Source organism: Dissoconium aciculare (genome assembly GCF_010015565.1).
Source record: "Dissoconium aciculare CBS 342.82 unplaced genomic scaffold K489scaffold_11, whole genome shotgun sequence".
NCBI classification, from domain to species: domain Eukaryota; kingdom Fungi; phylum Ascomycota; class Dothideomycetes; order Mycosphaerellales; family Dissoconiaceae; genus Dissoconium; species Dissoconium aciculare.
In genome coordinates, this window is record NW_022984961.1 from 284,056 (window position 1) to 297,165 (window position 13,110).

At 48.6% G+C, this 13,110-nt stretch overlaps 5 protein-coding genes across 5 annotated transcripts; 4 read left to right on the plus strand and 1 right to left on the minus strand.

Annotated features, from left to right (window-relative positions):
* Nucleotides 1-2,985: 2,985 nt before the first annotated feature.
* Nucleotides 2,986-3,426, plus strand: K489DRAFT_390242 (uncharacterized protein; the record flags this gene model as incomplete). Its single annotated transcript, XM_033606585.1, has 1 exon — nucleotides 2,986-3,426. One exon carries the CDS (start codon nucleotides 2,986-2,988, stop codon nucleotides 3,424-3,426), a length of 441 nt encoding a protein of 146 aa, XP_033457180.1.
* Nucleotides 3,427-4,127: 701 nt separating this feature from the next.
* Nucleotides 4,128-4,921, plus strand: K489DRAFT_382900 (uncharacterized protein). The gene has a single exon (XM_033605485.1). It carries the CDS (start codon nucleotides 4,498-4,500, stop codon nucleotides 4,843-4,845), a length of 348 nt encoding a protein of 115 aa, XP_033457181.1. The 5' UTR covers nucleotides 4,128-4,497; the 3' UTR covers nucleotides 4,846-4,921.
* A 948-nt stretch (nucleotides 4,922-5,869) lies between these two features.
* K489DRAFT_372682 (radical SAM enzyme) lies at nucleotides 5,870-6,900 on the minus strand (the record flags this gene model as incomplete). Its single annotated transcript, XM_033603355.1, has 2 exons — nucleotides 5,870-6,337; nucleotides 6,358-6,900. 2 exons carry the CDS (start codon nucleotides 6,898-6,900, stop codon nucleotides 5,870-5,872), a joined length of 1,011 nt encoding a protein of 336 aa, XP_033457182.1.
* A 343-nt stretch (nucleotides 6,901-7,243) lies between these two features.
* Nucleotides 7,244-8,309, plus strand: K489DRAFT_382902 (uncharacterized protein). The gene is made up of 4 exons (XM_033605486.1): nucleotides 7,244-7,331; nucleotides 7,389-7,469; nucleotides 7,520-7,992; nucleotides 8,043-8,309. Exons 3-4 carry the CDS (start codon nucleotides 7,732-7,734, stop codon nucleotides 8,121-8,123), a joined length of 342 nt encoding a protein of 113 aa, XP_033457183.1. The 5' UTR covers nucleotides 7,244-7,331; nucleotides 7,389-7,469; nucleotides 7,520-7,731; the 3' UTR covers nucleotides 8,124-8,309.
* A 975-nt stretch (nucleotides 8,310-9,284) lies between these two features.
* K489DRAFT_324046 (cytochrome P450) lies at nucleotides 9,285-11,204 on the plus strand (the record flags this gene model as incomplete). The annotated part of the gene is made up of 3 exons (XM_033601734.1): nucleotides 9,285-9,668; nucleotides 9,738-10,646; nucleotides 10,719-11,204. 3 exons carry the CDS (start codon nucleotides 9,285-9,287, stop codon nucleotides 11,202-11,204), a joined length of 1,779 nt encoding a protein of 592 aa, XP_033457184.1.
* Nucleotides 11,205-13,110: the final 1,906 nt, after the last annotated feature.

Sequence of the window (13,110 nt, forward strand, 5' to 3'; positions counted from 1 at the left end):
GCTGTGGGTGTCACCGCGGAGATGTGACTCGGTCGACAAGTCTGGCGCCTGTGTGTGGGAATGTATGGGCGAGACACTGGTGATGTAGAGGAGAAAGGAAACGTGGAAAGTGAAGCACGGAAGGAAGGATATCACGATTGAGAATAGATTGGACCCGACCACGACGGCAGCCGGTGTGGCAGAACCGTGGGCGAAAGAAGCAAAGTTGGGTTGCCGGTTCGCGAAGGGTTCGTGCCGATCTTGCTTCCACTTCCACCCGATTGTTGTCATCTACGGTATCATCGATGCCATATGATATCTGTCCCGAGACGTTTGCTTGTCATTTCCATCTCATATACATATATCTATTCGCTTTCCTGGAGGAGGAGATACCATGATCGCTATGGAGAGATTGCTATTTCGTGGAAGCTGCGGGTGCAGCTCCGCTGGTCGAGCATCACCATTTTCGGACCGCCGCTACCACACTGGGGGTTCTAGAGCTCTCTCCCGCGTGATGACAATACAAACGATCGTCCTGCCATTGGCATCTGCCCGTCCATCGTTTGCCATCCGTCTTTGTCGCGACGACAGAACATATGCCCGAACATCATCTCAATGGTCTTGGTCGGCGTGCAACCCGGCAGTGGTGGAGTGGATCTCACCGGGATGTTGGCGCCTCAAAACTCGAAGGAATGCTGCTGGGTTTTGATGCGATGTCGAAGATGTCGAAACAAGACAGCCACAATGCAAGTAATCTGTCTCGAGAAATGCTTCTCTCGAGTGGCATACCATGCTTTGATAACCGTGGAAGACGACGTCTTGGGCAGTGCGTTCTGGATTTCTCGGTTCGACATGACCTCCACCAGCATTGGTGCATATGTACAAACAACCATCCCACCTCTGATGATATCCATGGATTATTGTTAAACAAAGAACTCCAGGGCTAGGCTCTTCAGCTCGAATGACGCTCCCCATGAGCTCCATTGACGCCCTGTGATTGGACCTTGGGCTCACACGCGAATGCAGGTTGTGCGGCTGTCCCCCCACATTTGACCAGCCCCCAATGCCCACATCCACTACAGTCTCTCGCCTAGATGGACGCACTCAGTGCGCCTTGTCTCTTCATGTATTGTACAAGGAGCACAGAGCAGCGCGATGCGCCCTCGAATGGTGCTCAGGCTTAGCACCACCTTACACCATTGTGGGCAGACTGCGTCCTCCCGAGGTGTGCATGGCCCGGTGATGTGCATATGCTCGCTCCCATTATCCAGTTGCAGACGCCGTCGTCATGTTCTTTGACACAGCATGAGTCTCACGACACCAGTGTGCATGTGCATTGCGACGGGGATTGACCAAAGTCTGGGCATGGAAGCAGTGGCAGCCGCCGGCAGTAGCCAGCGCATGTGGCAGCGTCCGTGGACGATGAAGGGCCTTGCAATCCCACAGCACCTCAACAGAGCTGCGATGAAAGCGCCAAAGGAACTGCTCATGCGTTATGTTATGCACGCGCGCGCAACACTGAGTCGTCATGTTCGAAGTGGATCGTGGTGGTCGTTTTCATTTCTCACGTAACCTAGCCATTTGTGGTGTAGCAGCAGATCGACAAAGCCTGCAGTGCGGTGCAGTGCGCCTGAGCCCCGAGTAATGATACCTAGGCGTGCTGGGTATGTAATCAAAGATACTGGATCCACCTGGGCAGACATCATGTTGTTGTCGTGCCGAGTGCTGCGGAGTCCGCCCGCCGAATACGACTTTGATCCGCAACCTTGGAACCCAGCATTCTGTTTTCGCCGACGCTTGGAAATCCTCACCGGTCGGCCGTCCCATCTCTCATGCAGTGACATTATCAGCATGATTTCGATTGTCGACCTCGTCGTCGCACTCTATCAGTTGCACATTTGTGTATGGTCGGCTGTCCGGCAAAGTCGTCATGCTCCGATGGGTATCGTTTTTGGTCGAAGGTCGCCACGTGCCCGCAACGTCATTGTCCACCTGCATGCAAGACACAAAATGTCATGTCACTCACTGCACAGGAGGTACAATACACTGTATCTACCGATGTGAAGACGTCTGCGTGCTTATTTTATTACAAGGGCGTACGTGTGTGTAGTAGAGTGTTAAATGGTCCAGGTGAAACCGGCCCAGGCTGCGTTTCGTCTGGCTACGCGCCGATGCCATCCATGATATATCTTGTTGTCTTCGGCGGACGCAAACACGCACACACGCACACAAACATACACACATACACCTACACACACACACACATATATATGCATACACACACATACACACGCACACACCCCTTCTCCAGGTCGTCACTGTGATTCCCTGTGTTCAATCCGACGAAAACCCATATTCCGCCATAGATCCATGTGAGACACACTCTGTGGAGTAATAAGAATTCGGATCGGAAAATGTAGGAGCCAAGTATGGAGATTAGTGATGGAAAAGGCGAATGGTAGCGTGTGCAGAGATGCAATGCCTAATTCCGAAGCCGCAATGTATGCAGGTGACTTTGCAGGGTGGCCGTCCGTGGCCGGCCGGTAAGTGGAGTACAGTGTTTTCGCGACGTCTCCATCTCTTTCATAATAAGAACTTGCCCAGGCGCTTTCTGTCTGCCTGCCCAAACACGACTACTTTTCCACGCTCTGAGACAAGCAGTATACATATCAGTGTACATATCCCCATCTGCCTGCCCTTGCCGCCCGTCAGTCTCTTCCCACTCACTTCGACTTCCATCTGCTCCAACACCCACCACCCAGGACCCGCATCCTCACCCACCTCACGCGCGATCGCATTTTCGAAGCCCGCACCCGTACAATCGCACTTCTTGGACGCCGACATATCGTCATAGTTTGCAATGGCTTCCAACTGCGTACGTTTATCCTGCCGAGAAATTTGATGAGACGAACGTCCGAGCCATTGCCCCCGAGTCGTTCTGCTGCATTCATGTGCCAGAGCGCTTGATCTTGCGCCATCACATCATCGCTATCTTCACAAGCGCAAATGGCTGACTGTCCCTTCTTTTCACAGCCTCTACCAACGACACGTCTGCGACAGATCGCTTCCGAAGCCTGTTCTACCGCACTAGGCCCCGCTACACTCTACGACCACAGCCAGACGGCGACATGGAACAACACCATCATCAATTCGGTTCTGAAACAGTTGATCAGTGAGGCAGCGACTGCGGCAGAAGACGGAGCCCCTCAATACAAGTGGATTGTCAACACTACCATCATCCAGCATCTCTCCGATCCTCGTATCGGCGGCACCGCCGAAGATGCTCCAAAGTCGAAAGTTGGTCGCCGGGGCATGCACAGCGCCAGCGGAGCGTTCTGGAACAACGAGCGCGACGGAATGTGGAGCTACAAGCACGAGGCAGCCGGCGGTGGCGAGGAGAAGCGCGGTATGGATGTGGTGGTCAGCATTATGTGGGTGGCTGTCTGAAGGATGAGCGGCTTGCGAGGCGCTCGAGCAAACAGACAGCCTCGAGTGCCTGCCTGAACTTGTCGAAATTCTTCGAAAGCCGCACCGCTGCTCCGGAAGCAAAAGAATGCGCAGCGTCGCAAGGTCGATTCACATATGCACCGTGTGCATCATGGAACGTTGACTGAGATTCTGGGCACGACAAGGCATTACTCACGACCTACGACAAAATGATCAGACGAGATTAACGACGACTGTTCGATGTACCATATCTGGAAGACATTCTACCGCTTTCAGCGCTGCATCTCCTCGGCTGCAACGAAACCCGTTTTTGGCGGTCGCTTGAAATGAGTCTGTGAACTCTCGCACCAAACGACACGACAGAGGTCCTTGCAGGTGCCGTTTTGACTGGATCTGTTCGAAAGACTGAAGAGGCGGTTCCTCGACGTGTTTCATTTGCTGTTGGGAAGACGGACTTTGCTTCCCTGCGCAAAGATAACGCATTTTGAGCATTACTTATGGACGGAGACGTATGGCAAGCTAATGGCTGCAGCACATGTACGAAGCGGTTGTAGGTGGCCGCCGCTCAGACCGAGAACAGAAAGGCCAAATAATTATCTAAAAAGCAACTAGTATCTATACCACTTGAAATTACTTAAATCGAATGATTTCACACAAGTAACACGATTGAAGATTATCTCAAAACTTTGTCTTGGATTTATGAAGTTGCAGCCGCATGGGTTTGCTACAGCATTGCGGTGAAAAAAAGTCACCCGCAATGCATCTCCGAGCAAAAGTATTGTTTCACCACCTGGGCAGGCTGCGAAAAACCCATCTGCCTCCGAAGACAATCAACTTAGATTAGCATCGCCCGACCAATGACAGCAGAGCAACCTGTGTCCTGGCCACCGCAAATATCTTTTCTCCAGAGTATCTCGCATCTCTGTTTAGTTGTACGATGTATGAACATATGCTCCATTACGCTCGAAGTTGAGCAGAAATCCTGCGGCTTCGCGAAACCTCGGGTTATTAGGAGCGCTGGCACGCTGAACTTCCGCAGTCTGCAATATCTCGGCGAAGAAAGCCTCAAGGATGCTTACTACGACATTCGCAGGCCGAAATTCGCTACACGATCTCTGGGTCCGCAACAGACAATATGTCGGCAAAGAACCTGCCTGGGAGGCGGAAATCCGCAAAGGTGGCACGTTCAACAACTCAATGTTCGAGGAACTTACCGACCCAGAATCCATCGCAAAACTTGTTTCGCGTGTTCCTGACCAAAACGAATCTGCCTCACGAGATTCCGGCCTGGTAAAAACAGCAATCATGGCGACAACACGCGAATCTTGGCTTGCGGATGACCGTTTCACCATTGTCCTCGACTCGATGGACTGCGGACATGAAGTTGGAGAAGCAGAGCTCGATGAACAACCGTGTTGAAGCTTTCATGAAGCGTTATCATTAGGCCTTTCGGCTGGTAATTCCGCAGGGTAAATTAATTGTTTGCTTCGAAGTACAGCAGTGATGGCACATAGCTTGCCATTTCCATATCGCGCGCCAAACCAGTAGCAGTTCCAAAACAAATTGTACCCTCTCTTCGAAAGACACGACATCTTTCGACAATACTTGATAGAAGCTGCCTTCTCTCTGCAGACTTTTGTATGAAATGCGTGTTCATGTCTTCCCCATTGCTGAGCATGGTCGAAAACGGGCTTCACAGCATCGGAACTGAGCCAGGCTTTTTGGCCGGCCTCGGCAAGAATCACAAGCTTATAATTCATCTTCTGAATAAAGGCTCTCAATCCTCTTGTTCTCAAAGCTCATCCGAACGGGTATTCGTGCAGTCTCCTATGGATGTGGGATCCAGCACCGGTTCCGAGATAAATCAGCGAGCTTTCAGACTTTCCTCAGCGGCGATTTGGGTCTCAAGCGTCAACTGCTGTAGCTGAATTCAGCGCGCCGTGCCAAAGCGATCTGTAAAAAGTCGCTTCGTACCTAGGTGTTTATGACCCGCCTCGGGACTTTTCTTGGATGATGGCGGTTGTTGGTTCTGCGGTGGTGATCCTGGATATGACCTTTTCCAACTCCAAGACGAGTGTTGTCTTTCCAGTGCATTGAGAACAGACAGTGAATATGTTTGCTGGAATTGCGTCGTTCCAGCGATCCTGGACGATGGCGAGGGCTTGTTTGATCGTAAGAAACAAATAGACTGTGACTGATTCAGGGGGTGGCGGCGCTAGCATAAGAAGACTTAGGCGCGTCTATAAGAAGGAGGATACAGGTGTGTCAAATTTCGTTCTTTACTTGAGGGACAAGCTGTGCAGATGGTGAAGCTCATTGTAGCCTTCATAAGGAGACGTTTTTTGTTATCGGTGTAGAGATAGGCTCTTTGGTAAAGTCAATGAAAAGCTGTGTCGTATATACTCGAGCCATTTGACTCTCATGCTTGGGATTGCCGATCCATTCACCACTCAAGAGACTGTGTTGCGCGTTGTTCGATACAGCTTTGAGTGTCTGCCCGCCAGTCGTAGACACCACCGCGCTCCTTGAAACTCTCCACATCCCAAAAGACACTCGCAAGCGCTTCTTGAACGCCAACTTCCAGGATCGGCTTCGATGGCAAGCGACCTGTACGGTCCAGGAAGCGCATGTACTCATCAGGAATCAGATATGAATTGGCCATGAGTCGATTTGGTTCGGGCATCAGCGACTTGTGGCTCTTGTGTTTGTCAATGAAGTGGTCGAATTTCTCGGACGAAATCGCGAATTTGGTTGCATCACGAAGTCTCTCGCTGGAATCATTTTCACCCTGCACGATGAGCATTTGGAAGCATTTCCAGCGACTTGGAGCCAGTTGCGAAACGTGTTGGTTCATGTCTTCGTCCCAGTTCAAATGGCATACGACGGTGTTGAGTTTGAATCTGACGCCATACTGGTCACACCAGCTCTTACTCGATGCAACTGCTGGACATTGTTGCCTGTGCCTCTCCCAATCTTTAGATTTGTTTCTTCGTCGAATGAATCACAAGAGATTGCGAGATTGTCGATGTTTCGGCCGTGGCGTTGGAGAAAAGACTCCTTCACTTTGCTGCCGTTGCTGACGATAGAGACTGACTCGACTCCGATTTCTTTGCAGTAATCCACAAGTCGGCCAAGAAACCTTGTGTACAAGAAAGTTTCTCCGCCAGCAAGATTGATTTTACGCATTCCGGCTTCTTTTAGCAGTTTGATTCCTCTCATGGCTTCGTCTATGGGCAAGATATGTGATGTGGTCGCAGTATGGAAGCAGAATCCGCACGCCATGTTGCATTGGCGAGTGAAATGATAGTTGACTGAGATTGGCGTTGTGTCATCGTCACGTTGTCGTTGAGCAGCCCAAGTTGAAGGTGCGAGAACGGTGCGTGTAAGGTTTGAGCAGAACAGCCGGCGTAAATATGTGGCCGAGCAGCAGAAGAGTAGCATCGATATGAGTGCGATGGGTGTGTAGAGCGACATTTTGAACGTAATCAGGAACGAAGATTCTAGAGGACGATGCGATGAGAAGCACGACATCATTCAATCTCAAATGCTTCGGGTCCTTTTGTATATGCAGTCAGCAGCTGAGGGAGGGGATTCAGTTGTCGAGGTCCTTCGGGATGGGGATTGTGACTCGTTTCACCAGATCTGCCTGGTGGAGATTAGGGATCATGAGTTCTTTGTTACAATTTCCCGGAGAGGAAGGAGGCATTCGCGGTGACTCATATGGTCACGTATGCATTCTAGAGCTATATCCTTTCACTGGAAATAGGTCCTCTGCTTACGCGTAGGAGAGTTCTGCATTCATCATCCTTCTACCTCAGCTTTTCAACACCTATATTCAAACACACCCAGATCGGTATTCGTCCGCCTGGTGTAGGCAGCCCACTGTCCGAGAACACAGCTGTAATGTATAAAATCCCCGTCCTTCTGGTTGCATTAAGATCTTGCCGCCCTGACTTGTAAAGCCTCACGATTGCGGGTTTTCAGCATGGCCAAAACGATAAATCCAGACCGAGACTGCTCGCGAATGCTTGTTTTCGTAATAGGTATAGAAGCAGAGTCTTCTGACAAATCTTCAGATGCTGATATAATACAGGAGCTCCAGGATCGGGAAAGGGCACGCTTTGTCGTAAGCTGTGTTCCGAATTTGGGTATCCACATCTCTCGGTCGGAGACTATCTGCGAAATATGGTTGCAAACTCGAGCAAGCTGCTTGAACAACATGTCATCGACCGCATTCGATCCGGCGAGCTTTTGTCTATCGAAGATCTTTTCCTTATTCTCTAAACCGCAGTAAGCCGGTTGAACATGGAAGGCAACCAGGTTGTGGTGGTTGATGGGTTCCCTCGCGATATCGAACAGGTGAACTTTCTCAGTGGTACGAACTTCCAACCCTATGTGGTGTTATTATTCGACTGTCCGGGCGATATCGCGAGGGATCGATATCTACACAGAGACATTGCCGGGCGCGACAAGAGTCCCGCCATTTTCGCGAGGAGATATGTAGAGTTCGTCCGACTGAACCAAGCTGTTCTAGAGGCGTTCAAGGAGGTGGGCGTTCTTCTTACAGTAAGTCTAAGACGAAATTGTGGATCTGTTATCTAATACAACGCTTCTAGGTGGATACCAGTAGAGAAACAGAAACTTCCTACAAGCATCTGTTGAAAGCATTACAGGAATCAAAGTACAATTTATGCTGATTCGAGAGGAGATGTACAGGGAGAGAGGGAAGAGATGTTCTTCTAGACGAGTAGACAAATGTCTTCTAGTCTTAGACCGTAACTTCGAGTCTCTATATATAAGTCTAGAAGATCGTTGACTGTCTAAAGTTTTCGTAGGATATAGCTAGCCTAACCCTTACTTCATATAGTTCTAGAGGCTATTCTCTCGGACATTACCCTATTAGATCTGTTTTATATGTGTATTTATCTGTTTATTTATTTATCAAGTACTATTCAAAAATAAGAAGACCCTATAGTATAGTAGAATATATAAACACCACAGGCTCGAGTACTGCTCTTGGTGTGAGCTATTCTATGTTTTATGTAGAGAAAACCCTTTTTCGATGCGAGAATACTACAAGAATTTTGCAGATCCTCAGATCGCGGCCAACTTCGGGTATGATTTTCTGCAACATCTCGTTATGAACGTCGTCTTATCTGATGAACTGATCAACTGCCGTCCCGACCATCCTCCTACCCGCCAAACAAGCAACCACGATCATCGGGACCCACTACGAGTGCATCCCATCGCGATTGCCCCAGGATGGATGATGCAGGCGGGCATGGTACACTCACCGCCAATGCGCGGCCGCGATGACAGTACCACGAGTCACTCGTTGTATCATTCTTCCTAACCCACTGTACCGTCCGTCGTGAGAGAGCTGCCGTGGTGCTCCATATCGGGTTGCCCCGGGCATCTACGCATTAAGACCACTTGTGCCATCGTGCATCTAATAAGAAGCATGCACCCCGACAACACCTACAGGTAGAGGAGCGACATGTGCCACCATCCACCTTCGAGATTCAAAGGCTGCAATTTTGGCGTTTAAGCGTCCTCGTGGCGACCTGCTGAAGCGACAGACGTGATGCTTTGAGCATCTTCGGCGCGCATCTACAAGACTCATACAAGAATTTCAGCTCACCTTGCCCGACCAGAGCCGGCGCAACAAGAGCAGCCATTCGTCAGCGCCCAAACGCTCCCCTGGACAAATCTCTCGGGTTGACGTTCGCGATCGAGAATAAGCCCTAGCAAGACAAGCCGTGTATATCGCACCTCTGCCGTCACCAAACGCAACAAACACCCTCCATCAACCTACAATCATGGCCGTCCACGTCTCCACGATCTTTACCACCGACTTGATGGCCCTTCTACGCCCTTCGCTCCTCCCATCCCATTCGCTCCTCCTCCTCTTCATAATCATACTCTACCTCTACCACCGCCACTTCGTCCACCACTCCTTCACCCTTCCTGCCAACACCCGCCTCGCTCCCTCCCCGCCCCGCCACTTCCTCCTCGGTCACGCGCCCTACCTCTCCTGCTCACGCCCCTACAAGCAATACCAGCAGTGGGCGCGCACTTACGGCCCCATTTATCGCATTTCGCCCGCCGGAGGTCGTCGCGGTGCCCCGGAGACTTTCATTGTCACGTCGGCAATCCTTGCCGACGAACTCCTGCGCAATCGCGGCGGGATCTATGCTTCACGGGAGACGGCGTCAGTCGCAACGCGGATTCTTTCAGGCGATGTTATGGGGGGAAACTTGCGACCTCGAACGACAGTCCCGGGTGCCCATCAGAACGGCAATGGTGACGAGGACGACGAAATGCGCCCCGCTGACTCCACGGATCTCCGCCCCTTCTCCTTCGTCCCCGGGCCTACCCTGCAGCAAGGCAGGAAATTAATGTACACCGTGTGTCGGGAGTCCGCCGCGAAAACGTACGAGCCCACACAGTTTCGCGAAGCCGTGGGGATGTTGGCGACGTTAATTCGCGAGCCGACTCAGTACGAGCAGTGGTTTGTGCGGTTTGCGAGTGGTGTCATACTGCGGGTGGGATATGGGCGGAGAATTCTATGGCCGAAGATGACGATCACCTCCAATGACGGACAAAACAGGGACGATAAGAAAGACGACCCGGCTCTCGCGCGCATCCTCGCCGTCAATCGCGAATTCGGGCTCCTCGGTAGCAGCGCTCGTGATAAATGGTCCCTCCGCTTGCTTGAAGCATTCCCGTTCCTCGTGCACCTGCCGTCTGCACTTCTCCCTGTGAAACGCACCCTGCTCAATCTGCACAGGATGGAACTCTCCTTGTACCGTGACTTACAATTCTCGATCCGCGCCCAACTCCTTACCTCCAGCGCCCCAGAATGCTGGGAACGCACCTACCTCGAACGCGCCCATACTTTCCCGGAGTTGACGTCCGACCAAGCCGCCTACGTCCTCGGCACAATGTTCGCAGCCGGTGCGCATACCGCAGCGGCAGGCATGTCGAAGTTTTTGTTCGCCATGGTCACGCATCCGTGGGAGTGGAGGGCGTTGCGCAAGGAGATGGACGCTGTTGTCGGAGGGGGAGGCGATAGGGAAGATGATAAGAGAAAGACGAGGATGCCGTGTTTTGACGATGTCCCCAATTTGCCGAGGCTGCGTGCTGCAGTTAAGGAGACGCTGAGGTGGAGGCCGTTGCCGCCGGATGGCGTACCACATAGGGTGACTGAGGATGACGTCGTCGTTATGGGGAATGTTCTGCGGTCGTCGTCTCCGACCGCAGGCGACCGAAAAGGTGCAGCGGAAGGGGAGAAAGCAGCAGCAGAACCCAGCATCTTTATTCCCTCCGGCTCTCTCATCCAGCCTATCGCCTGGGCCATCCACCGCGATCCCGCCGTGTACCCGCGAGGCAAGGAATTTTTGCCGGAGCGCTGGCTGGACGATCCGCGGGGCGAGTTCCCGCGCACACGGCTTCCGGAAGGGAGGTCCCTAAAGGAGTATCCGAATCTGAAGAATTTCTCGGTCTTTGGGTATGGGAGGAGGATTTGTCCGGGGTTTAATATTGTAGAGAGGAGTTTGGTAATTCAGGCTGCGTTGTTGGTTTGGGGGTGTGAGGTGAGAAGTTTGGAGGCAGAGGGCAGGGGTAAGGGGTTTGTAAGAGCAGGTAATAATGACGATGACGAGGACGATGATGAGGATGTGTTTCCGCCGTTCGAGCTCAAGGTTCGTGGGGAGCGGTATGCGGAGATTATCGCTCACGCAGCGGAAAAGGCAGAGAGGGAGGATCCATTAAAGTAATCTTGAAGTCTTCGGCGATTTCTATCTAGGGTGGTTTACTATATATATTTATCTTCGGTAAATATACTAAATACTATTTAGGTATAGAACACTTCTTAGCTCCTAAGTATATCTTTATTATAATTTACTAGTGCAGCTATAATAAGCGTAGGTTGAAATACTATATTTGTTAATATATTAATTATTTTATACGTCTCTCGAAATAATCTCCGTATTTATATACTCTATACTATTACTACTCGTACCTAGCTTCTCTAGTACTTTTATTATCTATACTAACTACTTTTGCTATTATTCTTACCTATAATATATCTTAGTATAAATATGTTTTAATTAGACTAGAGCTCTATATGTTAGTTAAGCTATATCCTATCCTATAAACTTATATATATATCCTTTAAGTTATGAATTTATTTTTACTGTTTTTATCTTATATATAAATCTAGAGCTATATGTTATATCTAGTCCTTTAGGATTAGATTTGTAGATTATATATTAGCTAGCTAGCTAGCTAAGTACTTCTACTTTTAATATTTTATTTCTCTTTTTTACTTAGTAATAGAGTATAAAGGGAATTAAGGAATAGGGGAATGTTTACTAAGTATAGAGACGGGAACTAATTATTTCTAAAGTTATAGGTATATATCCTAAGAGATTTCCTAGCTATTAATAGGCTTCTCTAAAGTGAATAAAGAAAGCTTTATAAAGGTAGAGATCTCGTAAATAATAATTAAGAGAATTCCTATCTTTTAGAGTACTTTAGTAACTTCTAGGATTTATTAAAAAAGCCTACACCTTATACTAAGTACTTATATTATCTAATACTTAGTATTACCTCCTAAATAGTAATTTCCTTCTCTCTAAAGCTGTCTACTTAAAATTCTTTTTTACTATAAAAAGCTCCTTATTTATTTATTATTAATATAGATCAATTTTGTTCTGTTTAGGGATATAAGACTATATAGGATATCTAGCCTATTTAGGACTAAATTCCTCCTAAATAAACACCTTTTATTTGTTTATATATTTATTTAGTTCTAATATTTTCGTACTAAAGAAGAGCTTATAACTAAATAGAATATTAAATAATTATAGAGATTCTAATAGCTTAATATATTTACTAAACTTATATATTTATATTAGGAGGTTCCTATATAAAGTATTACTTTTATAAAGCTATTAGCTATAAAAAAGCTTTAAGATATATTACTTTTTATTTAAAACTATACTACTTAGCTTAATTATAGTTTATTAAGTAAGCTATAATTTAAAGTATATAGATAGTACGTCCTAATCTAGCTAAGAGCTAGATAGCGTAGTATTACCTAGCTCTTAACTCTATTTATTATTATAGTATAATTAGTAGTACTAACGTAATCTATCACCGAGCGGGCCAAATCACCGAACGGGCCATTTTGTCTTGGCATTGTAAACAACATCTTTCCTGTTTATTGTATCAACAACGAGACATGTCATCAGATAATCAAGAAGGTAGAATCGATCTTGCTATCAATGCGTATAGATCTGGTCATTTTCGGAGCCAACGGAGCGCAGCTGCTGCTTTCAATATCAATCATCAGATACTCTCTAAGAGACTCAGAGGAACCAGATCTCGCGAGACTATGGCACCAAACTGTCAGAATCTGACGTCAACAGAAGAACAGACGCTTGAGCAATATATCCTTGACCTTGATTCGCGAGGATTTGCACCTGTACTCTCTGAGGTAGCAGATATGGCTAATAAACTTCTAGCTGTACGAGGGAAAGGGCCAGTCGGTAAATGCTGGCCTAACAGATTCGTCACGCGTTCGGAGAAGCTGAAGATAGCGTTCAGTCGAGCAAAGGATCGTTAGAGAGTCCTCCAAGAAGACCCGGACGTTATCAACGCGTGGTTGACGTTAGTAAT